The sequence below is a fragment of the Gobius niger genome, assembly GCF_951799975.1.
Source record: "Gobius niger genome assembly, chromosome: 2".
Taxonomy (NCBI): domain Eukaryota; kingdom Metazoa; phylum Chordata; class Actinopteri; order Gobiiformes; family Gobiidae; genus Gobius; species Gobius niger.
The window spans coordinates 8,250,875-8,277,819 of NC_136853.1; the positions used below are offsets into that span (position 1 = coordinate 8,250,875).

The 26,945-nt window shown below is 42.3% G+C and overlaps 1 protein-coding gene across 2 annotated transcripts in view; it reads left to right on the plus strand.

The window, feature by feature from the left end:
- ptpn12 (protein tyrosine phosphatase non-receptor type 12) overlaps window positions 1-26,945 on the plus strand; it is a 109,264-nt gene that overhangs the window by 26,693 nt on the left and 55,626 nt on the right. For both annotated transcript variants that reach the window (XM_079582591.1, XM_079582590.1), the window contains exons 2-4: window positions 16,344-16,452; window positions 23,175-23,251; window positions 24,320-24,415. In XM_079582591.1, the coding sequence (XP_079438717.1) occupies window positions 16,344-16,452; window positions 23,175-23,251; window positions 24,320-24,415 (282 nt within the window). The remainder of the gene's footprint in view (window positions 1-16,343; window positions 16,453-23,174; window positions 23,252-24,319; window positions 24,416-26,945) is intronic.

Genomic DNA, 26,945 nt, shown 5'->3' on the forward strand with positions numbered 1-26,945 from the left:
ATCTCACAGATGGAGAAATTGCATTCGATGAGAGAGCATCCGGCAGCAGCACCCATTCAGTGCGCACCACTGTTTTTTTTTTTTTTTTTCTTTGGTGAAAGATCGTTGTGTCGCGGCCGCCATCTTCTGAAGTCTGTATTATTGGCCTCTATTGACGGTGACTCAGATCTTCTTCCTCTCGTTGTTGTCGTGTTGTTGATACTTTTTTTGTGGCTTTTTTGTTGCGTTTTCACCCTTGTTTTCTCGTCTTGTTTTTATCACTCTTCTGTTGCCCCTTCAACGCCTTTGACGCTCAGTTTACTTGCGCAGGTGTGAGGGCTGGCCAGCAGGGGGCAGGTGTGAAACAGAGACCTCTCCTTAATCGAGGCAAACTTGAAATCATTTGTACTTTTATGACTGTTCAGAAAACAGAAAATATTCAGCATAGTTTTTTTTATAAAAAAAAATATAAAAAAAAAAAAAAATGTTTAAAGGCAACAAATAATCGTTTGAATAATTGTGATTTCAATTAACACTAAAATCGTGATTATTATTTTTTTGATAATCGAGCAGCCCTAACCTCAGTGAAGTCTTTTGTTTGTGGGACATTTCTTCGTGGGACAGTTGAGCTCCATGTCCAGGGTAAACATTTATGGCTCTTCTCCTCTTGATCTTGTATTATAAATGTTATGGGAATGACCTTCACTCACTTCCACAGTCTGACTCGTCCCTGCTGACCTCGAGTGTTGATCTTCAGCCTCTCATCGGGGCAGATTGGTCTGAGTCAGGCCGGTGGTTGTTTTCGGGTGGGGTTTCCTCTCGGGCTGATTGTGAACTCTGTAAGCTCAGTGAACCACCTGACGTTTGGCTCCAAATGACACATTTCCCATTTTCAGCGCAGTCACTAAATGCATCACGCTTCCTTCCCGTCATGAGAATCAGCCTTTGTTACGGGAGCCGGGATCAGGTCGATCTGCGGTTCATTGGGAAGTTAGTTTGTGTTTAGGCAAGTTTATTTGTATGTACGACAACTCACTGGGCTTTACAGCAACACCAAACACGATAAAAAGCAATAAAAACACAATAAAAAGCAATACAATAAATCAATCAATACAATAACATTAAAAATATATGTATATGTAATATTAGAATTCGTTGAAATGCAATCGACAGCAGCAAAAATGTTTTTTCAGCCTGGACTTTAACATAGTCAGGCCTGTCTCAGTCCTCACGGAGGCTGTTCCAGACTTTTACTGTATAAAACTGAAACACAGATTCACCATGTTTAGTCCCGACTCTGGGAACCACCAGGAGACCCCTCCCTGAGGTTCTCAGGGCCCGAGGTGGTTCATACGGCTGCAGCTAGGGATGCACCAAACCCACTTTTTCTAAAACCGATACGAGTACTTTGATTTAAGTACTTGCCGATACCGAATACCGATACGAGTACAAGGCATTTTCTTCAACATTTATGTTTATAGACTATAGACTATAGAGTTTTCCACAGCAGATGGGTTAGTAATTAGTTAATTTACTCATTTACATTTCCTTAAGTAAAGTAGGTGACACTTTTAAGAGAAGTTATATCACAATTGAACAAATGCCATTTTATTTTTTTCATTTTTTCCCCATTCAGTATCATTTTTGTTGCTCTGCCCATCATAGACAGAACAGCTCATGTCCAAAAGCTCATCAATGCTTGTGCTTTATTCATGTATGTATTTTTATTTAACAATAGTATTGAGATGTTGCTTATTACTTCAGCTCCGTGTGGATTTTCTCGTGTGTTTATAGTAACTTATCCAGTAGCAACAACATTTTCATTGTTTTGCTGCAGCTCATTTTCGCTCAATATGAAAATGCAGTACCTTTAATTTGGATTTTCTGAGTATTTTTTTAGTCGCTGGGTTAGTTTTATAACGGCGTAAGAACCGCCAAAACTGCTAAGCAACATTAGCAACGTTAGCAACATTAGCAACTGTAGCCTGTATGTTGTAAACACTGCAGACGCTGCAGCGTTGACAACATTGAGCTCTGGTTAAATCCAGCTCAGACTCTGATTTAGGGAGTGTCGTCTGTAATATAGTCAGCTCTATGTGGAATATTGGATTTACACTAAACTATTCTCCAGTTTGTTGCTATTTTATCTCCTCAGTGGAGCTGTTCCTGTAGGAGCGCTGGACACACGTCAAGTGGTATCGGGACCTGATGAATGAGTACGAGTATGAGTGCAAGCCTGTGGTATCGGTGCATCCCTAATGTCAGTTATAGACTTTGGTGCCCGAGCATGAAAAGACTTGTAACAGGCAGAGCTGTTTAAAATTCTATTCTCTGAGTGACAGGAAGCCAGTGCAGAGACCGGAGCACTGGACTAATATGGTCGTGTTTCCTGGTTCTGGTCAGGGCTCGAGCAGCAGCGTTCTGGATGTTCTGCAGTTCCAGTTACAATAGTCTAACCGGCTGGAGACAAAAGCATGAATTAGTCTCTCCAGGTCTGGTTTACAACACTGTGTTTTTTGTTTTAGCAATGTTTTTTAGGTGGTAGTAGGCCGCTAATGGACTTTATATGACTGTTAAAATTCAGGACTGAGTCCATGATTACTCTGAGATTTCTGACTTTTTTTTTCGGTCCCAGTGAAAAGAGTTTCAAGTTGACCGATGAGAACCTCTCTTTGTTTTTGTGGGCCTAAAACAATCATCTCAGTTGTATCTGTTTTTACATGGAGGACGTTGTTTAGCGTTGGCTCAGTTTTAACTCTGTTTCAGCCATGTTTGCTGCTGTGACAGATGCTGATGTCTTCCTCTGTTTGCCCTGTTGCATTGTGGGCGATGGATTTTCCTGAGAGTGAAGTGCTGACCTATTTAAGCCGTGTGTGTGTGTGTGTGTGTGTGTGTGTGTGTGTGTGTGTGTGTGTGTGTGTGTGTGCGTGTGCGTGTGCGTGTGCGTGTGGGCTGGTGGGTGCTAACAAGCGTGCATTATTTTGGTATAACCGCACACGTAGTCCGGTAGTTAAATCACTGGGATATCACTCCGCTGTGGGCATCGCCATAGCAACGCATGACACGGCTGAATCAGATAAACGCGTATGAGATGGATTTTGTGTTTAATTTCAACGCTTTTGGCCAAAACTAAACGTTTGATAAATGCGAAGTAGAGGAGAGTGAGCAGCTAGGTTAGCCTACTGTTAATAAAATGAGCTTTACATTTCTATTGAAAACGGTTAAGGCACTATTCATGATTTTCAGGCGTACATAAAATGATCCAGCATTTAAACATATTTGGCTGGATTAGTAAAGTCAAACATAAAAGTTTCAGTTGGGGGGGCCCAGGTGTAAGCGGACTCCACCGCAGCTGTTTCCATAAACAGTTGAGCTCATTGAGCTAGCAAGCTAGCTTCAGGTTAAACAGCGTAAAAGTGAAATAACTCCTGCCCACGAGTGCCGCATATCGGTGTTCGGCGATGCAGCGTGTGCTGATGTTGTTTGTTTGAGCCTGACTGAGATCCTCGTAGCTGCGGAGAATGACTCGCTCTGAGACGAGCTTTCAGTGACCGGCTAATAACCCACATAAAATAGTCCAGGTGGTCTGGCATATTTAGTGAGTTTAGTAAATGAAAAAAACATTTATTATAAATGTTACGTTTGTGGGACACTGGTATAAGCGGATTAAACAACTCGGAGCCGTGCATTAGACGGTTATAATGCACTTCGCAGAGTCAGCATTTAAGGCTAAGTTCAGGACTTTCTACAAAATCCAACAGAGCTTCACTTCACTGATTGTGAAACAGACGCAACAGCTTCACCTAAACAGTTTAGGCTAAACTCAACTGTTGCATTTAGTTTGGGTTGGATTTTCTTTTTACAAAGTAAGATAAGATAAAAGATAAGATAAACCTTTATTAATCTCACAAAGGAGAAATTCACTTGTTACAGTCGGCGTTACTTCACAGTCTTATTGTACAGTCTGACAGCAGTGGGGATGAAGGCTTTGCGGTAGCGCTCCGTCCTGCACTGAGGGTGTCTCAGTCTTCCACTGAGAGAGCTGCTCAGCTCTTCTACAGTCCCGTGCAGTGGGTGGGAGGTGTTGTCCATGATGGAGGTGAGCTTGGCTAACACCCTCCTGTACTAAAGGGATTTCATGATACAGATATATCTTTCAGCCCTAGTAACAAGTTAAGTCATTTGTTTTTCAGCAAATTGTGTCAAAAGAATGGAGCGGAAATTAAAACTGCACAATTTTTGCACAATTATAAGTTCTTTAGTGATTTTGTGATATATTGAAGAGTGAAGAGTGTAATATTTACCAAAGCAGAAAAACACAAGGTGCTGCTAGAAAAAAAACATTTCAAAACTGAATATTTAATAGATTCGTGGTTTTGAGACTTGGCTGTGATTGGCTAAAACGAGGCGCTTCGTCCTATCAGCAGCAAACACAGCGGCAAAAGTTTTTCCTCTCCTCAAACGCTTTAAGATTGATTATTTTATTGTATCTGATTCTATTATTGTATCTGATTCTATTATTGTATCTGATTCTATTATTGTATCTGTAAAATCAGTCTGACTCTTGACCAAAGTGAACAGAATTACTGAAAACCGTGTGAATGAAGTTGATTGTGTTCGATGTTTCCTTTGAAAGTGTGATGTATTGATAACTGACTAAACGGCTTAAATATTGATGATATAACTCATTGTAGATTGATGTGGTACATAGACCCGGTCTCTCTCGCCCACACCTCGGGACCACAGGGGACCATGCTTGGGACCACATTTGACTTGCTTCAGCATCGGCAGAGTCGGAGGAAGAGAATGCATTTTTATTTCTACATGGGTGTAAATTATTCAGAGCAGTGAGAGGTACTGCCTCCTCCTGCCCAGAGACAGAAAGTAGGTTACATCCACTCTCATACCTGTCTCTGCTCTTTGAGACCTCCACGTCTCTGGCTCTGCAGAACTTCTTAAGCCCAGGGAGGGTCTAAAAGTAGGAAATCCCATATTTTCAGAAAATTTTGAATATGTCCAGCAAAGGGATTTTGAGAAATAACAGCTTAAAAATATGTTAAAATACTCTTAAAATACATCAAACCCGGGGCTGTGCTCAATATATCGTATCTGTAATTCATCGTTATGGATTAAGATTAAGATTCAGAACCGTTCAGGAGTACGTGACGATTCGCGTATCTAAGGCTGTCACGATAATTACTATATCGACTTATCATTCAATAAATAACAGTTGAACGATATATTTTTGGGCTCGATATTTATCGTCGGTACATTTATTAGCATTTCCCCCTATTTTTTCTTTGTAAAACTTTGATTTTTAACTGAAGCAAATTGAGTTTCATAATATTTCATGTTTATTGCGGCTTGTGTGGTATTTTAGGAGATGATGATGCACTTTTAGAACAAAGGTTTGCTGTCTTTTCTATGCCTTATGGTGCGTCCACACCAAACGCGGCCCGCGCCTCCAAAGCGTCAGGTTTACATTTAAAATACATGGAGGATGCGCCTCGAGGGGGCGTCAAGAGGTCCCGCAGCGTTTTGAAGCTTGGTAAGCTTTTGACGCCTCCAGGGCATTTCTCGAGGAGAAATTCGCGAGCGTCGACCAATCAGGAGCTTCCCCCCACAGTGACGTGCGTTGTAGCTGAGCCACCGGGGCAGATCCTATGCCGGCCCCACAAATGTAAACAAGTCACGGAGGTTTAGCTTCATAGTGAACCGGAGCTACAGCAGCTCTGGGACTTTTACAAAGACACACATCGGTGTTTCATTACCGAAACACCCAGGATTAAAAGACAAGAAAGGTTATTTCAGTGGCTGAATCTGTGCTGGGAATGTGTTTGGGCCTCGAGGATGCCTGTTGTAGCATTAGCACCGGAGGAAGCTAATGCTAAGCTAAACTTCCGGTCCTCACATGAAAACGAGAAATATGCACAAATAAAGTCAATAAAGAACAATGATCCCACACTGAGCTGGGCTGATGTTGTAGTTTATTACTCACATCATCTACAATTAGCTCCAGGAGAAAACCAGCTTGTTAGCTCAGTTAGCTCACTTTGAGCTCCGGTTTTCTCCCATGAAAACAAGCATTATGCACTAACGACATAGAGCAGCTTTATGACGATCACACACTGAGCCGGCCTTCACGCATTTGTGGTTTATTGCAGACTTTTGATCAACAATGAGCTGTAGCAGGTATTTTTCAGGCAATAGCTACTTCCAAGATGGCTACGAACGCACTCTGAGCTGACGGGCGGCCAGAGCGTCTTGACGCCCGGTGACATTTGTGACAAACGTCTGACTTTAGTAAGCACAAGCGTCCCACTACAGGCTTTAGCCGCGTTTTTGACGCCCAAAACGCATTTGGTGTGGACGCAGCATTAGTGTTGACAGTATCTAATATTGTTAGAGTTAATAATATCGTTTATCGCGACTTTCCTGCCTCAATATATCGAACTTCAAATTTGTTATCGTGACAGGCCTACGCGTATCGTATCGAGGTGCGCCTGCCACGATAAAAATTTTTTGAGGACGATATATCGTCTCAGAAAATATCGCGATAAATGATGATATTGAGTATAATGCAAATATTGTAGTCAGTACAAAGAAAACTTTAAGCAACTATTTTAATCGAAATGTATTGAACTTTTGGCCTTCAAATTTAACACCTTATACCAAACAAAGTGCAAACTAGAAGAGTCAACATATTCAACATATTCTGGAGCTAACTAACAACACGGTGAAGAAAACAACGATACAAACGCGGTTCAGGCTAATATTATCCTTCTCGCCTGTTTTTTTCAGATCTCACATAAGTCTCAGGTCAAAGTCGTCGCCTTCTCTCTCTCTTTCCCTCCTGTGTATCTGTGCGTCTGAATATTGATATCGAGATACTGAAAAAAAACCCCGAGACGCTCATTTTTGTCTATCTCCCACCCCTACTAGTACCGTATGTTTTTTTGTTTTCTTTTTTGACAATGTCAGATTAACTGGGATCATATGGGATGCGATCTGCCCTGCTGTTACTCTTTCATGACATCACGCTCATAACCTCCTTCGCCCCGGGACCACATATTAAGGAAAAGCCGGCCGAGAGTTCCCTGGGCAGTAGCTGTTGGGCCAAAGTTGAAGTCATCAGTGAGAAATGCGTCCGGACCATGTGACTCAGGCCTCAGGGGGCTGTAAGTCAGTGAGTGGGCACTGAAGGAAACGCCCTGCTGTGTGGCACTGGCCCAGCACCGGGCCGGGACTGCGCCGTGACTACAACAACAGGCAACATTCTGCATTTTCAGAAGCCTATTTTTATTGCAGGCCCAGAATAAATGTCTCGATTTGGGCGTGTTGAAAAAGTGCATGAGAGGATCTTAAAATGATGGTAAATGTGGTTCATTTTTTCCCCGAATAAGACACTTAAGAACTACTAAACCACTTTATTAAATATTCTTTGTTTATTGTACATATAGTTTCAACTGCACTTTATTTTACTTCAGTGATTGGTCGTCATAAAGGTCATTGGCACAGACTGACTGACACATTTCTGCCAGTCAGCATAAGGGCAGGTGTGGCTACAGTAGTTTGTCCTTGGAGTAGATTAATAATGGTCGACTCTGGCATTTTGAAAAGTGAATAATTAGGGCTGGGTACTGTTAAACAATACCAGTATGATATCGAAAAGAAGTTTAGCTACTACAAATATAAGAAAAAATTAAAGTACAATAGCACAGTGGTTAGCACAGCGGTTAGCGCTCGTGCTTCACAGCAGGAAGGTCCGGGTTCGATTCCCACCTGGACGGGCCTTTCTGTCTGGAGTTTGCATGTTCTCCCCCTGTTTCCTTCAGGTACTGCGGTTTCCTCTACCACTAAAAACATGTACAATAGGCCAGGATGAATGAGAGGGCGCATGGGTGACGGATTGTGGCGTGTTCATTAACTTGCTCTGTCCCAACTAAATAAGCTAAACTACAATCTTTAGATCCAAGTTTTGATGCTGTTGGTCCGGGGACAAAGGAAGTGACTTGGTTGTTTCAGCTCAAATAAATGATTTCCCCCAAATCTTTTATTGTGGCCACACCGCCTTTGCTCTGCCCAATCCCAGCAGACCCTGGAGGCTCAGCAGGGAAGGGCCTGGCAGGACTTGGGTGGGAGATCGTTTGGTAACACCAGGAAGCGTGAGTGAATGTGGTGAGTGAGTGAGTGGTTGGTGATGGTCGGAGCGGCCGACGGCACAAACTGGTTGCCTCGCTTCTGTCAGTCTACCTCAGGGCATCTGTGGCTGCAACAGCACCACTGAGTATGGAGTGAACGAATAATGACGACATTGTAGCGCTTTGAGAAACTTGGTCATACAGGCTTGTAAAGCGCAATACAAGTGTAAGGCATTATTATTATGAAATCCTTTTCCCTATTTCTGCCCAATTTATTTATTAATAAGAAAAAAATACAATTTCGTTGCCCAATGTTTGCCCCATTTTTTCAATTTTTTCTTTTTTTTCTTCTTTTCACAATTTTTTCCCCTCATTTATGCCCTTTTTTATTACAAATATTTCCATTTGAGATGAAGCTGATTTCTGAAATTGCAGATCTTCCACACAGTATTGTTCTGTTTTCTTGTTCTAGACGACACATATTTTAGTACAGGTATCGAAAAAAGAATCGTTCAGGTATCGAAATCGAAAACCAAGTATTGTTAAAGTACTGGTATCGAAGAACAAAAACAAAACACGATACCCAGCCCTACTAATAATAACAAGAACACGTTTTGTTGTGATTTTTCTTTCTCGGTTCGACCGACACATATGAACTCCACCAGTTTTATCTTGTGTTTTGGTTTCCTGCCTCCGCTGTGTTGTTTGTGTTGTTTGTTGTCATAGATTCTCTGGCCCTGGTTCAGCACAGAAGCAGAACAGTCCTAAATGTGATTCACATGAGGCCAGTGCGGTAATAGTATTATCCCACTCACACACGCTGCAGCTGCGCCTGTTTGTACCTCTGCTCCTGCCGCTGAGGGGGGGCTCTCTTTGTTGTTTTACACCAGGTGGGGAGCAGAGGTGGCATTGTTTAGCTTGCACCAGATTATTTGTTTTAGCATCTGTGCTACGTCTGAGTTTACGTTTGCTAAAATTGTTCATAATATGGTACAAACATACAGTAAATCATCTAGACCTGGAACGATACCACATGCTTGTACTACCGAGGTCCCGATTTAACCAGAGCTAAATGTTGTTAGTGCTGCAGCGTGGAGTCTGCAGTGTTTACAAGATACAGGCTAATGTTGCTAATGTTGCTAACTAGCCACTAACTCACAGCTAACAGTTCTGGCGATTCTAACGCAGTTTTATGCCCTGGACCTTATTCATCTGAAAAACTAACCCAGCGACTAAAAAGTCCTCAGAAAATACAAAATAAAGAGATACAGCACGTTTATATTGAGCGAAAAAGATCTACTGGATAAGTTGCTATAAACCACTCGAGAAAATCCACACAGAGCTGAAGTAAAGGAGAAAAGACCATTTATCTGCAATAATAAGTAACATCTCAATACTATTAATAAATAAAAATACATTAATTAATAAAGCACAAGCATTGAGGAGCTTTTGGACATGAGCTGTTCTGTTCTAAAAATGAAAAATAATATTGAATGAAAAAAATAATAATAAAATGGCATCTGTACAATTCTGATATAACTTCTCTTAAAAGTGTCGCCTACTTTACTTAAGGAAATGTAAATGAGTAAATTAACTAATTACTAACCAATCTGCTGTGAAAAAAATTATATAAATAAATAAAAATATAAGCCGTCTATTCACTTCAAAAGGTCTGTTGAAGAAAATGCCTTGTACTTGTATCGGTATTCGGTATCGGCAAGTATTTAAATCAAAGTACTCGTATCGGTTTAAGGAAAAGTGGCATCGGTGCAGGCCTAGTTACGTGTTAGTGTTAAGTGTTACACTACAAAAGTATAATTACACAAACTTAAACAATGTGGATTTCCTAAGTGGATAAAGAGGGGAACTATATTGTAAGGCGTAATAATACCAGGAGTAGTTCGACATCCGCGCCGTAATATCTTCACTTTACTAAGCTAAGGTAAGAAGATATCTCAGTATGTAAAAATGGTGGCCTATTCCTTTTAAGGTTAGGGTTAGGATTAGGGTTAAGTTTAGGATTAAGGTTTGGGTTATGGTTAGGGTTCAGGGTTAGGGTCTGGGTAATACATTATGTCTGAGTGTCCTCACTAAGATAGCATTACAAACGTGTGTGCGCAAAAGCTGTCAATCATCACGGTCTTTGTTGGTTTGCATTTCAACGTGAAGTTTAATTGATTTGTATGCGCTAAAAACCTGTAATGCTATGTGAATTACATGCTAACAAACAAATGGCAGCACAGATTAATTAATGCGCAAAGTGTCTCAGAACACATCGGCTTGTCACGGCATTTGTCATCTCCAGAAGTTCTCCGACGACTCCGCCATCGTGGGCTGTGTGTCTAAGGGGAACGACCTGGAGTACCGGTCAGTCATCATAGACTTTGTGGACTGGTGTGAGCGCAACCACCTGTGCTTGAACATCAGTAAGACGAAGGAGATGGTGATCGACTTCACGAGGAAGTCACTACCGCACACACCGCTGAACATCCAGGGGGAGGACATTGAGGAGGTGGACAGTTTCAAGTACCTGGGTGTTCACCTCAACAATAAACTGGACTGGTCCCACAACACCAACGCTCTGTACAAGAAGGGCCAAAGTCGCCTCCACCTTCTGAGGAGACTGAGGGACCTTTTCTGACTCTGTGGTGGCCTCTGCTCTCCACTACGCTGCCGTGTGCAGGGCCCCGGGCAGCACAGAGCGGGACAAGAACAGACTGAACAAGCTGGTCAGGAGGGCCAGCTCCGTCCTGGGCTGCCCCCTGGACTCTGTGGAGGAGGTGAGGGACAGGAGGGTGTTAGCCAAGCTCACCTCCATCATGGACAACACCTCCCACCCACTGCACGGGACTGCAGAAGAGCCTGTGCAGCTCTCTCAGTGGTAGACTGAGACACCCTCAGTGCAGGACGGAGCGCTACCGCAAAGCCTTCATCCCCACTGCTGTCAGACTGTACAATAAGACTGTGAAGTAACATGTGCAATAATCTCTGTATCAGCTGCACTTTATTAACTCTGAGTGATCTTCTTGAACGCCGACTGTAACAAGTGAATTTCTCCTTTGTGAGATCAATAAAGGTTTATCTTATCTTATCTTAAAATCCAGAAGGGACACTGCTTAGTTTTGTCTAATTTCACAACAAAATCCATGAAATACTGATCATAGCGCTGCATTTCAGAACTAAAACTTAATGGTTAGCTGGTTGTACTTGATGAAACATGAAGAGATAGTGATGTTTTTTTATTCATTCATCGTGCGAGTCTATTGTCACTGGAGTCGTAGTAAACTCGATGCTGTTTTTAGTGTCCCGGAGTGACAGGGTCTGTATCCGTGTACAGGATTCTCAGTCAGAGCCAGAGGGCAGACACCGAAGAGGAGCAACGCTTTCACACAGCAGCTGCCGCCCACGCACGCTTTCTCAGACATCAGCCTACGAGCGAGGGGGAAGGAGGCGGGCGAGGGGAAGGAGACGAGCGAGGGGAAGGAGGCGGGCGAGGGGGAAGGAGACGAGCGAGGGGGAAGGAGGCGGGCGAGGGGAAGGAGACGAGCGAGGGGGAAGGAGGCGGGCGAGGGGGAAGGAGACGAGCGAGGGGGAAGGAGGCGAGCGAGGGGGAAGGACGCGGACGTGGGGGAAGGAGGCGAGCGAGGGGAAGGAGGCGGACGTGGGGGAAGGAGGCGAGCGAGGGGGAAGGAGGCGAGCGAGGGGGAAGGAGGCGAGCGAGGGGAAGGAGGCGGGCGAGGGGGAAGGAGACGAGCGAGGGGGAAGGAGGCGAGCGAGGGGGAAGGAGGCGGGCGTGGGGGAAGGAGGCGAGCGAGGGGGAAGGAGGCGAGCGAGGGGGAAGGAGGCGAGCGAGGGGGAAGGAGACGAGCGAGGGGGAAGGAGACGAGCGAGGGGGAAGGAGACGAGCGAGGGGGAAGGAGGCGAGCGAGGGGGAAGGAGGCGAGCGAGGGGGAAGGAGACGAGCGAGGGGGAAGGAGGCGGGCGAGGGGGAAGGAGGCGAGCGAGGGGAAGGAGGCGGGCGAGGGGGAAGGAGGCGGGCGTGGGGGAAGGAGGCGAGCGAGGGGGAAGGAGACGAGCGAGGGGGAAGGAGACGAGCGAGGGGGAAGGAGGCGAGCGAGGGGAAGGAGACGAGCGAGGGGGAAGGAGGCGGGCGAGGGGGAAGGAGACGAGCGAGGGGGAAGGAGGCGAGCGAGGGGAAGGAGGCGGGCGAGGGGGAAGGAGACGAGCGAGGGGGAAGGAGGCGAGCGAGGGGAAGGAGGCGGGAGACGAGCGAGGGGGAAGGAGGCGGGCGAGGGGGAAGGAGACGAGCGAGGGGAAGGAGACGAGCGAGGGGAAGGAGGCGGGCGAGGGGGAAGGAGGCGGGCGAGGGGGAAGGAGACGAGCGAGGGGGAAAGAGACGATATATTGTATATTTTACAGTATCGGCCGATATCTTCAGAGACCTGTTTTTTGCATCGGAAAGACCAATAAGAGATTAGGGGTGGGCGATATGTCAAAAATAGAATATAATGATTTTCAAATTATAAACTTACGATTTCGATTTTTTCACAATTTGTTTATAATGACAAAATTACTTAAATTACACACTGAAGAAGAAAAATGCTACACTAATTTATTGAACTATTTGATAATCAACACAGCAGTAACAGACTTGGACCTAAAGCAAACTCACTTTATAAATGAAAAACACAATAAAACTCCATAAAACTCTACTTAATAAAATTAAGTAGAAGTAAGTAAAAGAGTAAGTTTGGTAAAAGCTTGTTGTTGTTTGGCATCTGTAAATGTAACACTCTGTCGCTGTCGGACCCTTTCATAATAAGAGTCTTACTAAAGCGATAACATGCAGTGACTTTTATCGTGTAAAACTGAAGCAGGAAGCAGTTTGTCACTGTTAGGCCACTTGAATAGGAGTCACTGTGTTTTTGGAGAACTTTTATATTTTTAAAGACATGGATAAACAGTGCATTGTAAACACAGCCCAGCATTGAAATTAAACAAATGAGATGATGCAGCGCCTGAACTGTAACGAAGGACACACTCGCACCTAGGTAAATATATAAACATACGCTGTGATCTAGGCAGAGCAGCGGAGTTACGGGGGATGAACCATCCTGCACAGGCACTTTTTCAAATGGTAAAACATAAAATATCGATGCTGCATTGTTTATTAGCCACAACTGAATGACATGAGACCAGTTCATGCAAATGTTCAGAGTCTCCTCAAACTCCTGTGATGTCATTTTCTGCTTCCTTTAGAATAAATGTATTTTCATCAAGGTCGGCTTGTGTTACATTCACATCTAACCTCAAAGCTCCGCTCCCGTCTTTAAGAGCTGCTGTGGTTTCGCATAGGCGCGTGTTTGTAGGCATACTGTAAGTGTGCGGCGAAGACGTGCCAGTAACCGGGGTGGTTCTCAAGAAACCAAACCAAAGGACATATAGAATGTTTATGTCAAATGCTATTGGAATTTTTGAGATTTCATTTGGATTGAAGGGGGAAATACTATTGATCTTCTACATCATTTTCACTCACTTGTTCTTCAATTCAAGTTTCATGATACTCGTTCTATATTATTTACTGCTGTTCTTGCTGCTGCAGCGGGCCACATATATATATTTCTTTTATCATATCGCTTTGGAGCTTGACTGCGGATTCTTGCCGTCTCGGTCACATGTGGAGGAAGTGGTTGCTTTGAAAATCATAAGGTTATCGAAGAACAAAGATCTTCTGCTTGTGTTGTGATGGTAATCTGACTTGTGCAGACTGTGGCGGTAAACTAAAGCTACTACCACTGACTTCCCCCGACCACACCATACACAAGGCACCACCGCGGTAAACACTGGTGCAACACAACAGTGGATCTGAGACCAGGAGCTTAGGTGCTGAGGTCTCCATCCTTCTCCAAGTAGGATTTCTACATTTCATGCATGATGAGTCAAAAGTCAAGTCTTTTCCTTTAATTATGTTGAAATATCATCTTGGCTGCTAGCTTTCCAGGGTGAAGTGCCAGTGGCTGTCTACTCATTTTTGTTACATAAAAGTTCTGACAGGGTAAAAAAAAGAGGCCGTTAGACTGTGGCTTATCCTCATATCTGTTATTTATCGATACAAAGAGACTGTCTTAAGTTTATGATGTTACAGATCAATTATCAGTTATATCTATTGATAAACTCTTGGATACCCATTTAACAAGGATCACTGGACTTTTCCACACTATATTTCCTTAGGACAGGCTTGAGGTCACATTAATATGAACAACTCACATGAAGTGATCTGATCATTACAAATAAGTTACATCAGTTATTTCTATTCTGACCCAGCCTTGATGCTAGCTCCCACTAGCTTTAGCATACTGATGCTAACCACTTATTTTGCGTGGCGATCAAAAATACAGTTGTGATGGTTAAAACTGTAGCAATTGAATTCTCCGGGTTCTTAGCATTAAAATGACATACAGCATGCCCATATTCACTTAGATGTAGGTGTTAAAAGTTGTGTTTTTAAAGGGATATTTCAGGATTTTTGACATAGGGCCAGTTATCCAGAGTGTTGCTGATTTCTGGAGATATTTTTTTTTGTAGTTCATGCAGTTGAAGAGTTTTGTGGCGTTAGGCTAATGCAAAGCTAGTGCATTTCTATGGTATCAGCTAGCCTGCATTAAAAACAGTCTGACCTGCTCCACAGAGCACCTGAGGCAAATCACTTGCCAGTCACGATAACAAATTTGAAGTTCGATATATTGAGGCAGGAAAGTATCGCGATAAACGATATTATTGAGTCTAACGATACTGGATACGGTCAACTCTCAGGCATAAAACAGACAGTAAACCTTTGTTCTAAGTCGAAGGATGGGGCTAATGCGGAGGATTTTAAGTCCACCTTAAAGGGAAATTTCAGGATTTTTGACATAGGGCCTCATTTCCTAGTTATCTTGAGTGTTGCTGATTTCTGGAGATATATATATTTTTTTGTAATTCATGCAGTTCTTATACTTGAAGAGTTACGTGGTGCTAGGCTAGTGCAAGGCTAGCGCATTTCTATGGTATCAGCTAGCCTGCATTAAAAACAGTCTGACCCGCTCCACAGAGCACCTGAGGCAAATCACTTATAACACCAGACTAACCATATAAATGTCTGTGTCGATAGAATATTTTTAACCATTTTGTATTTAAAATACCTTATATTTGAGCAGCATCAGCTTCGTGGTTGTATAAGCTACGCAGCGGCGGAGTGATCTGCTAGAAAATAGTCCCTGAAAATGCGATCATTCATGTGATGAAAGATCAGTTATATTCCAAAAATTATTCTATGGACACAGACATTTATATGGTTAGTCTGGTGTTATAAGTGATTTGCCTCAGGTGCACTGTGGAGCGGGTCAGACTGTTTTTAATGCAGGCTAGCTGATACCATAGAAATGCACCAGCCTTGCACTAGCCTAGCGCCACGAAACTCTTCAAACATAAGAACTGCATGAATTACAAAAAAAAACATCTCCATGTCAAAAATCCTGAAATATCCCTTTAATGCGTTGAGAGCCAAAGCTGGTCTTGGTTCAGTATATAGGATAATTGTAGCCGATAACCGATAACGCCAGTATCACCTCTAATATCGGATCGGTGCATCCCTAGTTTTGGAGTTATCTGTGATCCCATTTCCCCCAGTGTTCAAACTCCTCCTAAAACACTAATAAAGAGGCTGGTTAGCACTTGCGGCTAACGGCTAGCGCTACATGACTCTATGCAACGAGAGGCTACGGCTCTTTGTGGAAGAGAACTGTGTACTAAAATATAAATTCAACAAGCGCTGCTTAAAAGGCCGCTTTATATGTAGCTGGTGGTTTTAGTGACTTTATTATCGATCAGAGCTAATCTTCGCAGTGTCTCACGGCCCAACACATTCTACTCTCCTCTCACCCTCACCTCATCGCTGCAACAGTCGTGCACGGCTTTGTTGAGCAAAGGCAGTCGTCCATTAGAATGGTTAAACATGATGTTTTCTGACAATATGTTGGTGTTTTGTTTTGACATGACATAGTCTCGAATTTACCAAGATTTAGCTCTAAAGCAAAGCGATCCTGTTCTCGTCTGAGTAGGATTTCAGTGTCACGAATTTTGACTTGCCGATGATGTACATCTTAATCACAAAATACCCCAGTCGATGACGATACACTTTTAAGTGAGTGAGAAACTAAACTCTTGTCTTGTTGTTTATTTCAGAGGCTACGGCGGCTATCGACCAAATACCGGACGGAGAAGATCTACCCCACCAACGTCGGAGAGAGAGAGGAGAACGTGAAGAAGAACAGATACAAAGACATACTGCCATGTAGGTGAAACACTGCCAGTTTGGAGTGATCGTTATTGAACTATTCAGTGTTTTTTCTGTTAAGCCCTGCGCTCAAACACACACTCTTCCCACTTATTCAGTCCCATTGGTCGGTCAGCTTAGGCTCACATGGGTTTAACAAGGTCAAGTTTAAGTTACAAGCCACATTTAAAACAACCGTATTTACAAAGAAGACTGTAAACAATAGGATAATAGTATTGCTTTTAATTAATAGATTCAATAAAATTAACTAACAATTATATCTAAAGTTATTAACACACTCTTAAAAAGCAAATAGAGGATATAAAATGTAACGATGCAATTAGATGATGGTGCACTTTGTAGAATAAAGGACCTACAGTTTTTTTGGGACAGTTGAAAGCGTATAGATAATAAGGCCTGCCACCAAAACATTGTTACGTCATTCACTACCTTATCTTCAATATTCAGTGTAACTGTAATAATGTGACGTTTTGGGCAATTGTACGACTAGTTTTCAGGGAATGCGTCTTCAAGCAGTGGTACAGGACAAAGTCAATCCAGAGTCCTTATCATCGTTAGTCCATTTAATCTGTCTTTAGAAAACTGCAGGCCCTAAACGTTTAAAGGAGGATTCACACTGCAGCTGTTTGAGGGGGGGACTCTTTGTCTGCTCAGGTCTCGCCTGCTCAGAGTCACATCGTCACTGAAGCGACCTGAACCCCCGACCGAGCCCGATAACCGTGCCTCCCTTTAAACGTTTAGGGCGGCACGGTAGCTAGAAGGTCCTGGGTTCGATTCGCGCCAGGACGGGGCCTTTCTGTGTGGAGTTTGCATGTTCTCCCCGTGTCTGTGCAGGTTTCCTCCTGGTACTCCGGTTTCCCCTGCCCCTAAAAACATGTACAATAGGTGAATCCTCCAGCCAGGTGATTCTGACCATCAGCCTGGCTCCACATCATGGAGATGGGTCCCCGGGCGTGGCACTGCCGTCGACCACTGCTCCTTATGGGTTGCCCCAGCGGCATCAAAGGACAGGTTTAATGCAGAGGACAAATTTCCCTACAGCAGGGGTAGGCAACGTCAGGCCCAAGGGCCAAATCCGGCCCTTCAGCACAGAACCTCTGGCCCTCAAGATGATTAACATTATTACACAAATCAGAGAGTACTTTTAACATTATTAGAGTTAAATAGGAGAAAAAAAGGTAGAAATACTGTCAATACACCCAATGTGGTTTGAAGGAAGTGCACTGGAAAAAGAATTATCGTTTTAAGGAAGAAATGACTTGAATTAAGAGATTAAATCTTTGGTTTGAGTAGATTTGGTCTGGTGTTAGATGAGAGTAGTAGTGGTTATTCTCTTAATTCAGACAATTTTGTGTCATTTCAAGTGAAAAACAATTATTTGCCTGATTTCAAATGGGTTTTATTCTTGTTCCATTGGCGCTAAAACATTTGTATCTTGGATTATTTCAAACCGACTCAAATTCAACATAGAATTTGATGAATTCAAGCCATTTTAAGTCATTTATCTCATTTAAGATGGTCATTTTTCCAGTGTTGTGCTTCACTGTGGGCTAATAATCATAATAATCAGCGCCTTCGGCCCTCGGTCTATTTACAATAAAGAAAATCGGCCCTCTGCTAAGAAAACTTGCCTACTCCTGCCCTACGGGGACAATAAAGTATACAAACAAACAAAAAACAAGCAAACAAAACAGTGTTTATAGCGTACGTTTAGTCGTAATTTTAACCAAATGCCTCGATCCCCGTTCAAATACCGTGTGGAGGCACTAGTCTCTTTGGCGAGTGAATTGTCCCGTGACCTTTTTATTCCTGTTTATGTCACAAAGAAGTTTGTGTATTTTTCTGGCTAGTTTATCAAACAGCACGTCTGGCACGTCTCCTTCGTTGACCAGTTGGTAACACTCGGCCAATCACAGCACCATTGGCCAAAACTGACTTCACCGACCGAAGAACAAAATAGGGGAAATGTCTTCATGTCACAAGGCGTTTCCATGGTTACAAGAAAAAAATGAATTAATTTTGTTCTTGCAGCTCTCGTGTAAGGACAAAGTTCTTGTGAAGTATGAATGAGCCTTTACTCTCTCAAAATTGGTCTATTGAACTGTCAGTGACATCACTTTATTTACATTTAAATACATCACAGGCTGTCACTGTTTCCAAAAGGCCTGAATCAACCACACATTAATCGTATTCATAATTATAAAAACTATCCTAAAAAGTAATATATCTGTGTGACAGTGTTTGGTCCAAGTGCTTACCATTGTAGTGCTGCCCCCTGCTGTTCTGACTGAATTCGTGATCATTATTAGCCTCTATTGACTGGGAGAGCAGTGGGGCACTCGTACCTCATTAATATGCATGACGTCATCAAACGTACGATATCAGAATAAAAGTATCAGTATCGTCCCCCAAATCATCACGATATATCACAAAATCGATATATTGTCACACCCCTCGCGCTTATATCATTTTACTCTGCATGCAATCTGTCGGCATGACGTAACGGGCATGTAGAACTTAGCATTACCATAAGAGTCTCTCCTCGTGCATCTGCTGTTATAGGTTTTAATATCCTGCTTTAATGCGCACGTGGCCTCAGGGGCTCAGCATCTGTCCAGTCATTTCCCTCTTTCTCCCGTATCTCCTGATTCATTAATGCTTTTAGTGAATGAGCTGGTTTATCCAGAGCAGCTGTGGCGCTTACATGACTTACACAGGAATGAGGATCCTACTCCAGACCTATTAAACCCTGCATTCTTTCTCACTGGATTTCTCCCTCGCTTAGACCTCGTTTGACCTCATTTTGTTTGAATGCCCATTTTTCCTCTTCACTGGGGATGTCAAAATATCCAGTTTGGTCTTATTATGGGGAGGAAGCTTAAGGTTTGTCCTCGTATTTGGCCCAAACCTTTAAAGCTGTTGGGGAAACCTGTCAGGAGAACTGGACGTCTGCTGTGCTGGTGGGACCGTCTCCAGATCTGGAGCTAGGCTAGGTGTGTCTGGGTGGAGTCTGTTGTGCATGTTTTAGGTTGAGGTAAGGAGAGCAAGGTCCCTTCGGAGTGTTGCAAAGGACTTTATAAATAAACATTGACTGACTGATTGATTTGATGGATTTATGCTGTCAGGCGAGAGTGATACCCCGGCACAATGGTTCCCTCATTTCAACGGACCAGGAACAGCAGGGCTTCCTCTCTCTTGGGTTCAGGGAATCTCTGAATGGGCTAAATGGTTGGGCCCATGGCTGTATCAGTAATGGAAGCTCCACCGGTGACCAAACCAGGGTGGCACTGGTTTGGGTGTTTATTATTAAAAACGAGGTATCAACTCAACTCCCACCACACCTAGTGCCAGTTTTTGTAAGATGTTTTTTTCAAGCTGTGGTACAAGACAAAGACTATAGTCACTCTGATCTCATCAGTCCATACAATCTTTGAAAAATCTGTCTTAAGATCATTCCGGGCCCTGTCTAGTCATGTGTCTTGTTTCTCACATTGGCAGTATTTCAGTTTCATTTCTCAGCCAGGGTATAATACTCCAATATTTCAGGATGGCCAAGTTGTCCCCACCAACTTCATGTGGAGATCTTCACATTGCGCAATCTTTCACAAAGACTTGGCACTTTAGGCCCGTTGATTGGCCTAATATTTGCAGAGATATTCATATTCTCAGGTTGTAATGGAGCTTCTGTCTGTTTATGGACCCACATCATGTGAGCCGCATTTACACATCCGACAGAAATACGTAGGATTTTTCTCTCATCAACGGGGTGGGGGTAAAAGTGTCCCCACCAATAGTAACACCAAACCTACAGGGGTACATACACCACATTCCAAACTACTATGCAAATGACATTTTTCTCTGATTTTCTAAACTGTCAACTCAAATGAGAGTCAGCATCATTTTCAAGTCTTTTACCATAGGACCTTCTTTGAGCAGCTTCAAAATTCTTAAATCCATTAAACTTGTGAGTTTTTGGACAGTTTCTGCTTGGATTTGTTTGCAGGATGTCAGAATAGCCTCCCAGAGCTGCTGTTTGGATGAAAACTGCCTCCCACCCTCATAGATGTTTTGCTTGAGGCTCCAAAGGTTCTCAATAGGGTTGAGGTCAGGGTAGGAGGGGGTCCACATCATGAGTTTCTCTCCTTATATGCCCATAGCAGCCAGTGATGCAGAGGTATTCTTTACAGCAGGACATGGTGCGTTGTCATGATGAAGAGGTTTTCACACCTAGTCCAAGGCATTCAACTATTTCACGCTTTTCATCAGCAGAGAGATCCTTTTTCTTTCCCATATTGCTTGAAAATGATGATCTGCTTAATAAAGTGGAACATCCATTTTCGGTAGTTTTTCCTTTAACTGGGCTTAACCTGAAAACTAATCATCACAGGTCTCTGAGATTAATGTCAGTGATTCAAAGAGCCTGAGACACAAAACCATCCATAAGTTTCATTGATTTTTTTTTTGATTTTTTTTACCTTTTTGACACTGAAACTACAATTTGCATAATAATTTGGAACGCAGTGTAGATAATAAAGGAAATTTCGGAGTTGAAGGTAAATAAAAACAGAATGTATTGTCTTTGGCCAGACCGCCTTTGCTCTGCCCGATCCCTCAGACCTCTGAAGCTCAGCAGGACGGGCCTGGTCCGTACTTAGATGTGAGATCGTTTGTGAAACATCAGGAAGCCTGGGTGAATGTGGTGAGTGGTTGGTGGTCGGAGGGGCCGATGGCACAGATTGGCAGCCTCGCTTCAATCAGGCTACCCCATTGTTAAGATTATTAATTAACCCTCCAGATACAGGATTCTTGAAGTGTAAATGAAAGTCCCAAGAGACCGGACTAAAGATCAAGAACCACTGTACTTCTGGACACTTCAGGCACTGGTAGATAATGGATTCCTGGTGGCTCAATGCTTGGTTTGTCTTCAGTCTTTGACAGTTACTGTTTTGTTTTCTTCTCTAGACTTGTTTCTTGCTACCTTGTTGTTCCGTCTTAATATTTTGAAATTCCAAGTCTGCTGCAGCTTTCAACAGCTTTTGACTTTTCCGTGTCTGACAGAAGTCTTGTCCTTCCCGTTTTGTGTGAAACAAAGAAACTATGTAATAATTCTGCACCTGATTCAGACGTGAACTTCTTCTCAGTTTGAAAATATGTCATTAATTTGGTTGAAAATGGTGATTTACATGTCAGATAACACACAACACATAAAACGGCAATGGGAAATGGAGCTGAATGTTTCCTTGGATGATGATGTTTGGGTTAACATTTGCTCTGGCTGTCATAAGGGTGTGGGCAGTCAGGTCTGGAAGGAGTTTGATTGGAAGACGAAAACCAGATTTTTCAGGACTCCGTTAAAATCTTTCCACGCCAAGAGTATCATGAGTGACAAATGCTGGAGGAACTGTGGATTTGTTGGTGATCAAACACATCTTTTGGGACTGTCCCACCATACAACGCTTTTGGAAGGATATTAAGGACATTTTGGACCTTTAGACTCCCAAATACTTGACATTTTTCCAGACAATTTTTCTCAAGACCAAGCATTTCTTCTCCACCTCCTCTTAATGACGGCAAGAGAAATGATAACGATCTTTTGGCTAAAACCTGAGCCACCTACAGTCACGCAATGGATAGAAAAAACAAGTTAAAAACCCCAGTTTTTGAGAGAAGATGGGGACCTGTTATTGATTTTCTGATATAGATACAGACGGCATCTCGTCATAGAAGGGGGCGTGGCTTCGCCGAGGGGGAAAATAGAATCTTTTGGGAAACACAATTTTTCACTTTTTTTAGCCATTTTCTGGTGGAATATGAACTTATTTATCACATACAAATAAAGTCAGGTGTAAATCGGGCCCATATGGATATTTTCTCACAGCAGATTGTTCAGTAGAAGTGAAAAAACGGCAGTTGTAGCTAGCACTGGCTAACCGTTAGCATTAGCCCGATGCTAACATGTAGCATCATGTTAGCATTCTCTGTTATTTATGTATTTATCGGCTGTTGAGCCACTTTGCTCCTCTCCATGTCTTTGTATCTTTATTTAGTAGAAACTATATTCATAATTCAGCATCTGTTAAAGTAGTTTTTGAATAATTAGAGAAAGTTTGGATTTTTCTCAACATTGTTTTCCCCCTTAACTGTTTTCAAACATCACCATATATGGGTGATTCCAGAGATGCTGTCTGTATCTATAGGACACAAGTCTAGCCTTGAATTCTGTTACTGATTGTAAATAATGTATGAAGCCCAGTCTCAGGACAATGTTCATGTTTTATTTGTGTGTAATCACAATAAAGTAAAAAAAACGAAGAAAATATGTCAAAAACAAAACGTTCCCCAATGCTCTCAGATGCTCACAGGGAACAGCAGCATGTGCATAATCGCAAATGTTTTCACAGAGGAAATGACAGCGCTGATGCTCATAAGGAACAGGTATTCAGGAAACGTTTGAAATCCTAGTTCAATAACCGGATGAAAACCTCTGGTAAAGCATATCATTTATTTAAAACAAAAATGATGGAGAAAAGTTTGTGCATCTGAACGTTATGTCATCGCGTGGTTTGACATCTGCATTTCTTGTTGCCTTTTTTCTAGTTCGGTTTGACCTGACTTAGTCTTTTTCCTCCTCACACCCACATCCCACTGTTTCTGCAGCTTGTTGCTATTTCGAACGGTGCAAATTAAATCCCATTATCTCCCTGTCTCTCTCTCTGCAGTCGATCACACGAGAGTGAAGCTGACGTTAAAGACGACCAATCAGGACACAGACTACATCAACGCCAACTTTATTAAGGTGAGCACAAAGGACCTGCTTTTACGACATTTTATATCAGTTTAAACCTCACACAAACACCACGGCATCACGGGAGGAAAGGTTTAAATATTTAGTCAGACAAAGCTAGTCGCCAAATAAAGATCCAGTGGCTGAGAAGCAAACGGTGCTCGCTGTAAAGTCTGACCGGGGCGAGTGAGAAGAGGAACTGAGCCCCGCTTCTGTTTGAATGACTTAAATCCACTTCCTACGTGCAAATATAACAAGTCAAATGGATTTAACTGATCAGAAATTCACTTTAGTTGTTCAGGAGTTGCAGGGTTAAAGCAGCACTAAGTAACTTGTTTACCTTAAAGGGATGTTTCTTCTGTGTCGACTGAATAATTTTAACCATTTTGCATTTAAAATAACTCATATTTAAGCTACGCAGCGGCGGAGTGATCTGCTAGGAAATAGTCCCTCAAAATGCGATCATTCATGTGATGCAAGGTCAGTTATATTCCAAACATTATTCTATGGACACAGACATTTATATGGTTAGTCTGGCGTTATAAGTGATTTGCCTCAGGTGCTCTGTGGAGCGGGTCACAGTGTTTTTAATGCAGGCTAGCTGATACCATAGAAATGCACTAGCCTAGCGCCACAAAACTCTTCAAATATAAGAACTGCATGAATTACAAAAAAACTATCTCCAGAAATCAGCAACACTCTGGATAACTAGGAAATGAGGCCCTATGTCAAAAATCCTGAAATATCCCTTTAAAGAGACTAGATACAAGTTTGCCATTATATACTCAATACTGCCACCTCAGGTCATACGTGTAACTGCAGCCTCTATATAAAGCTCATGCATGACGACACTTCGGACCCGAGTTAACAGGACTTCGGAGGCAGTTGTGAACAGGCTCATTGTACACATGAGGACATGGCTGGAACATGTAGGGGAGGAAAATACATAATTTTAACATTTTTAAACTCCATATAGTCCCTTTAACTATTGCTGTCCCTATATTTGTCTACATTTTGCAATGTCAATTACGATTTATTGCCCTTTGAATAATTGAGCCTGTTCTGTTTCTGTCTTCCAAGGGAATCGATGGCCCAGAGGCGTATATAGCAACTCAGGGTCCACTGCCGAACACTGTCATCGACTTCTGGAGGATGAACTGGGAGTACAACGCCGCCGTGAGTATATATAAATGTTATGGAATTTCAGTTATGTAAAATCCAAGGTTTTTTTTCCAGTCAGTTTACATGGATGGGAGGCATGTGATATGAACAGATTGTGATGTTCCATAACTGTTAGACGTTAAAGTGACGTTGTCGTCCGACCATCTGGACACAGTATGTTACATCAGCTATAAACGAAATCTATAGCCTTTTAGGACTAAGACAAGGCAAACAGGGATCTAAATTAGAAGATCATGACAAAAAAATATGCAGATTAAACAAAGTCTGTGCACTGTGACTTCAGCTACTTGATCCTAAGGTTTGAAAGAAAGAAAAGATAACACTAATGGGATGTTTAGGGGCATCTGCAGCGCTCAAAAACTCAATTTAGGTCCCACTCACTTCCTGTCACATGTTTGGGTCTGGATGTGAAAATCTCATTCATTTTTAGCATTGATTAAAAAACAAAACAAAAAAGCCATATATTAAGAGTTTAACCTCTTAACCCTCACCTGAACCACGCCCATTTTCTCCAGTTTGGCTTTACCCAAATCTAAAAGCTTCTTGAAAAAAGTGTCAAAATAGTGACAAAATGAGACGAAAAAAAGGATGAAAATGCAACAAAAACGTGACCAAAAGAGCGATAAAACGTGACAGAAAGATGTGATGAAACACCCCCCCCCCCCCCCCAAAAGGGGTGGGTAAATAATGTTGAAGACAACGCGAGGAAAAAGTAGGTCTTAGCTTTCAAATGAGGTGTTACACTGACCTTGTGGATTTGGGTAAAGCTGACCTGGAGAAAATGCACTCGGTTAAAGGATCAGGCAACTGTTTTTCCAGACTGAGATCTGTTCTTACCTGAGCTTAGACGAGTTGATGCGTAACTGTCTGGTCTTTGTGCAGGCGCTCAGAACAGAAGTGAAATGGATGACAATAAAAAACTTGTGAAGAGTCACAGTCTGGACATTTTAGATATTTTATTGCGTTTCTTTTTCTTTTTTTTTTGTCCGTGGGGGCGTGGTGTTGCGAACAGCTGTAAACCCGACATTTCTCTCGCTCTCTGGAGCTCGTTTGACAAAGCTGAGCGGCTACAGATGTACATATCGATATATATATATATATATATTGAGATTTAAACGTTTCTCTGAGTTTGTCTGAGTTTTTTAAATGGTCAAAATTGATCCAAGGACGACTGAGAAACATCCTGTTAAAGTCTTCAATCCAGAACCAGGCTGTTGAAATGCACACGTGATAAAAAGCGATCGAGAACATGCGGTGTTTCTAAACATGTCAACAATGATGTCGTTGAAAATTGACTTGAAACAGAGATATTTAGGCATTTGCCTCCTCACATAACGTTAGTGTCCGTCCAGAGAGGAGAGAGGAGTTAATCAGAAAGGAGAGGGTTTGATAAAACATGAATTAATTATCTCAGAATCAAGAAATTTTTTATCAAAACTTGCCTATGTTTAGCTTAGGATTTCTCAGTAGCTGAAGCACGTAGAATTAAACTGTTTTTACCTACGGAGAGCTTAGAGTCTCATCTACACAGCATGATCCTAAATCCCCCAAAAAGCACACTTATGGACATACGACACACAAGGTTAAATTGGAGATCGGTCTAAAACATTATAAACTGAAAGGTCAATAGTTTATCTCATCACCACGGGCGTCAGGCGGTGACGTCCCGGCGATGTGAGTTCCCTGATGTTGCTCGGTGTCATTTCGAGGTTTGATACAGTTGTCAGAAATGTGACAGATGGAAAGTGCTTCTCCAGATGGGAGAGATGAGCAGGGAGCCGTGATTAGCTCTAACTAGCGCCGTGAGCTTTGGGTCTGTGCAGCTGAGCTGGTTAACCCTGTCGGATAAAAGGGAATGAGAAGGTACTTCCTCCCCAACTGAAATCCGTCATGAAACATTCAGCTCCTCCACTCTGAAGTCTGAAGTCAAGAAACGAGAAACGTTAATTATCTTTGCCAAACTGCTTCTTCATGGAAGGATAGATACATGTTTGAAAACAGTTAAGGGGAAAACAATTTGGAGAAAAATCTAAACTTTCTCTAATTATTCAAAAACTGCTTTAACAAACGCTTAATTATGAATATAGTTTCTACTAAATAAAGAATCAAAGACATGGAGAGGAGCAAAGTGGTTCAACAGCCCATAAATACATAAAAAAAAACAGAGAATGCTAACATGATGCTACATGTAACTTTTTGTTGCAGTGTCGCCGCGTTTTTGTCACGTTTTTGAAGAGTTTTTGAAGAGTTTTTGTCGTGTTTTCTTGGTCGTGCTTTTGTCATTTTTTGTTGCTTTCTTCATCGCTATTTCTTTGTTTTTTAACACTTTTTTGTCACATTTTTGTCTCTATTTAATTGTGTTTTTGACGTTTTTTTATTGTGTTATTGTTGCTTTTTCAGCACGTTTTTGTTGATTCTTTGTCGCTTTTTTGTGGCACTTTTTTATTTTTGTTGTATTTTCATCCTCGTTTTCGTTGCTATTTTGAATAATTTTAACCATTTTGCATTTAAAATAACTTATATT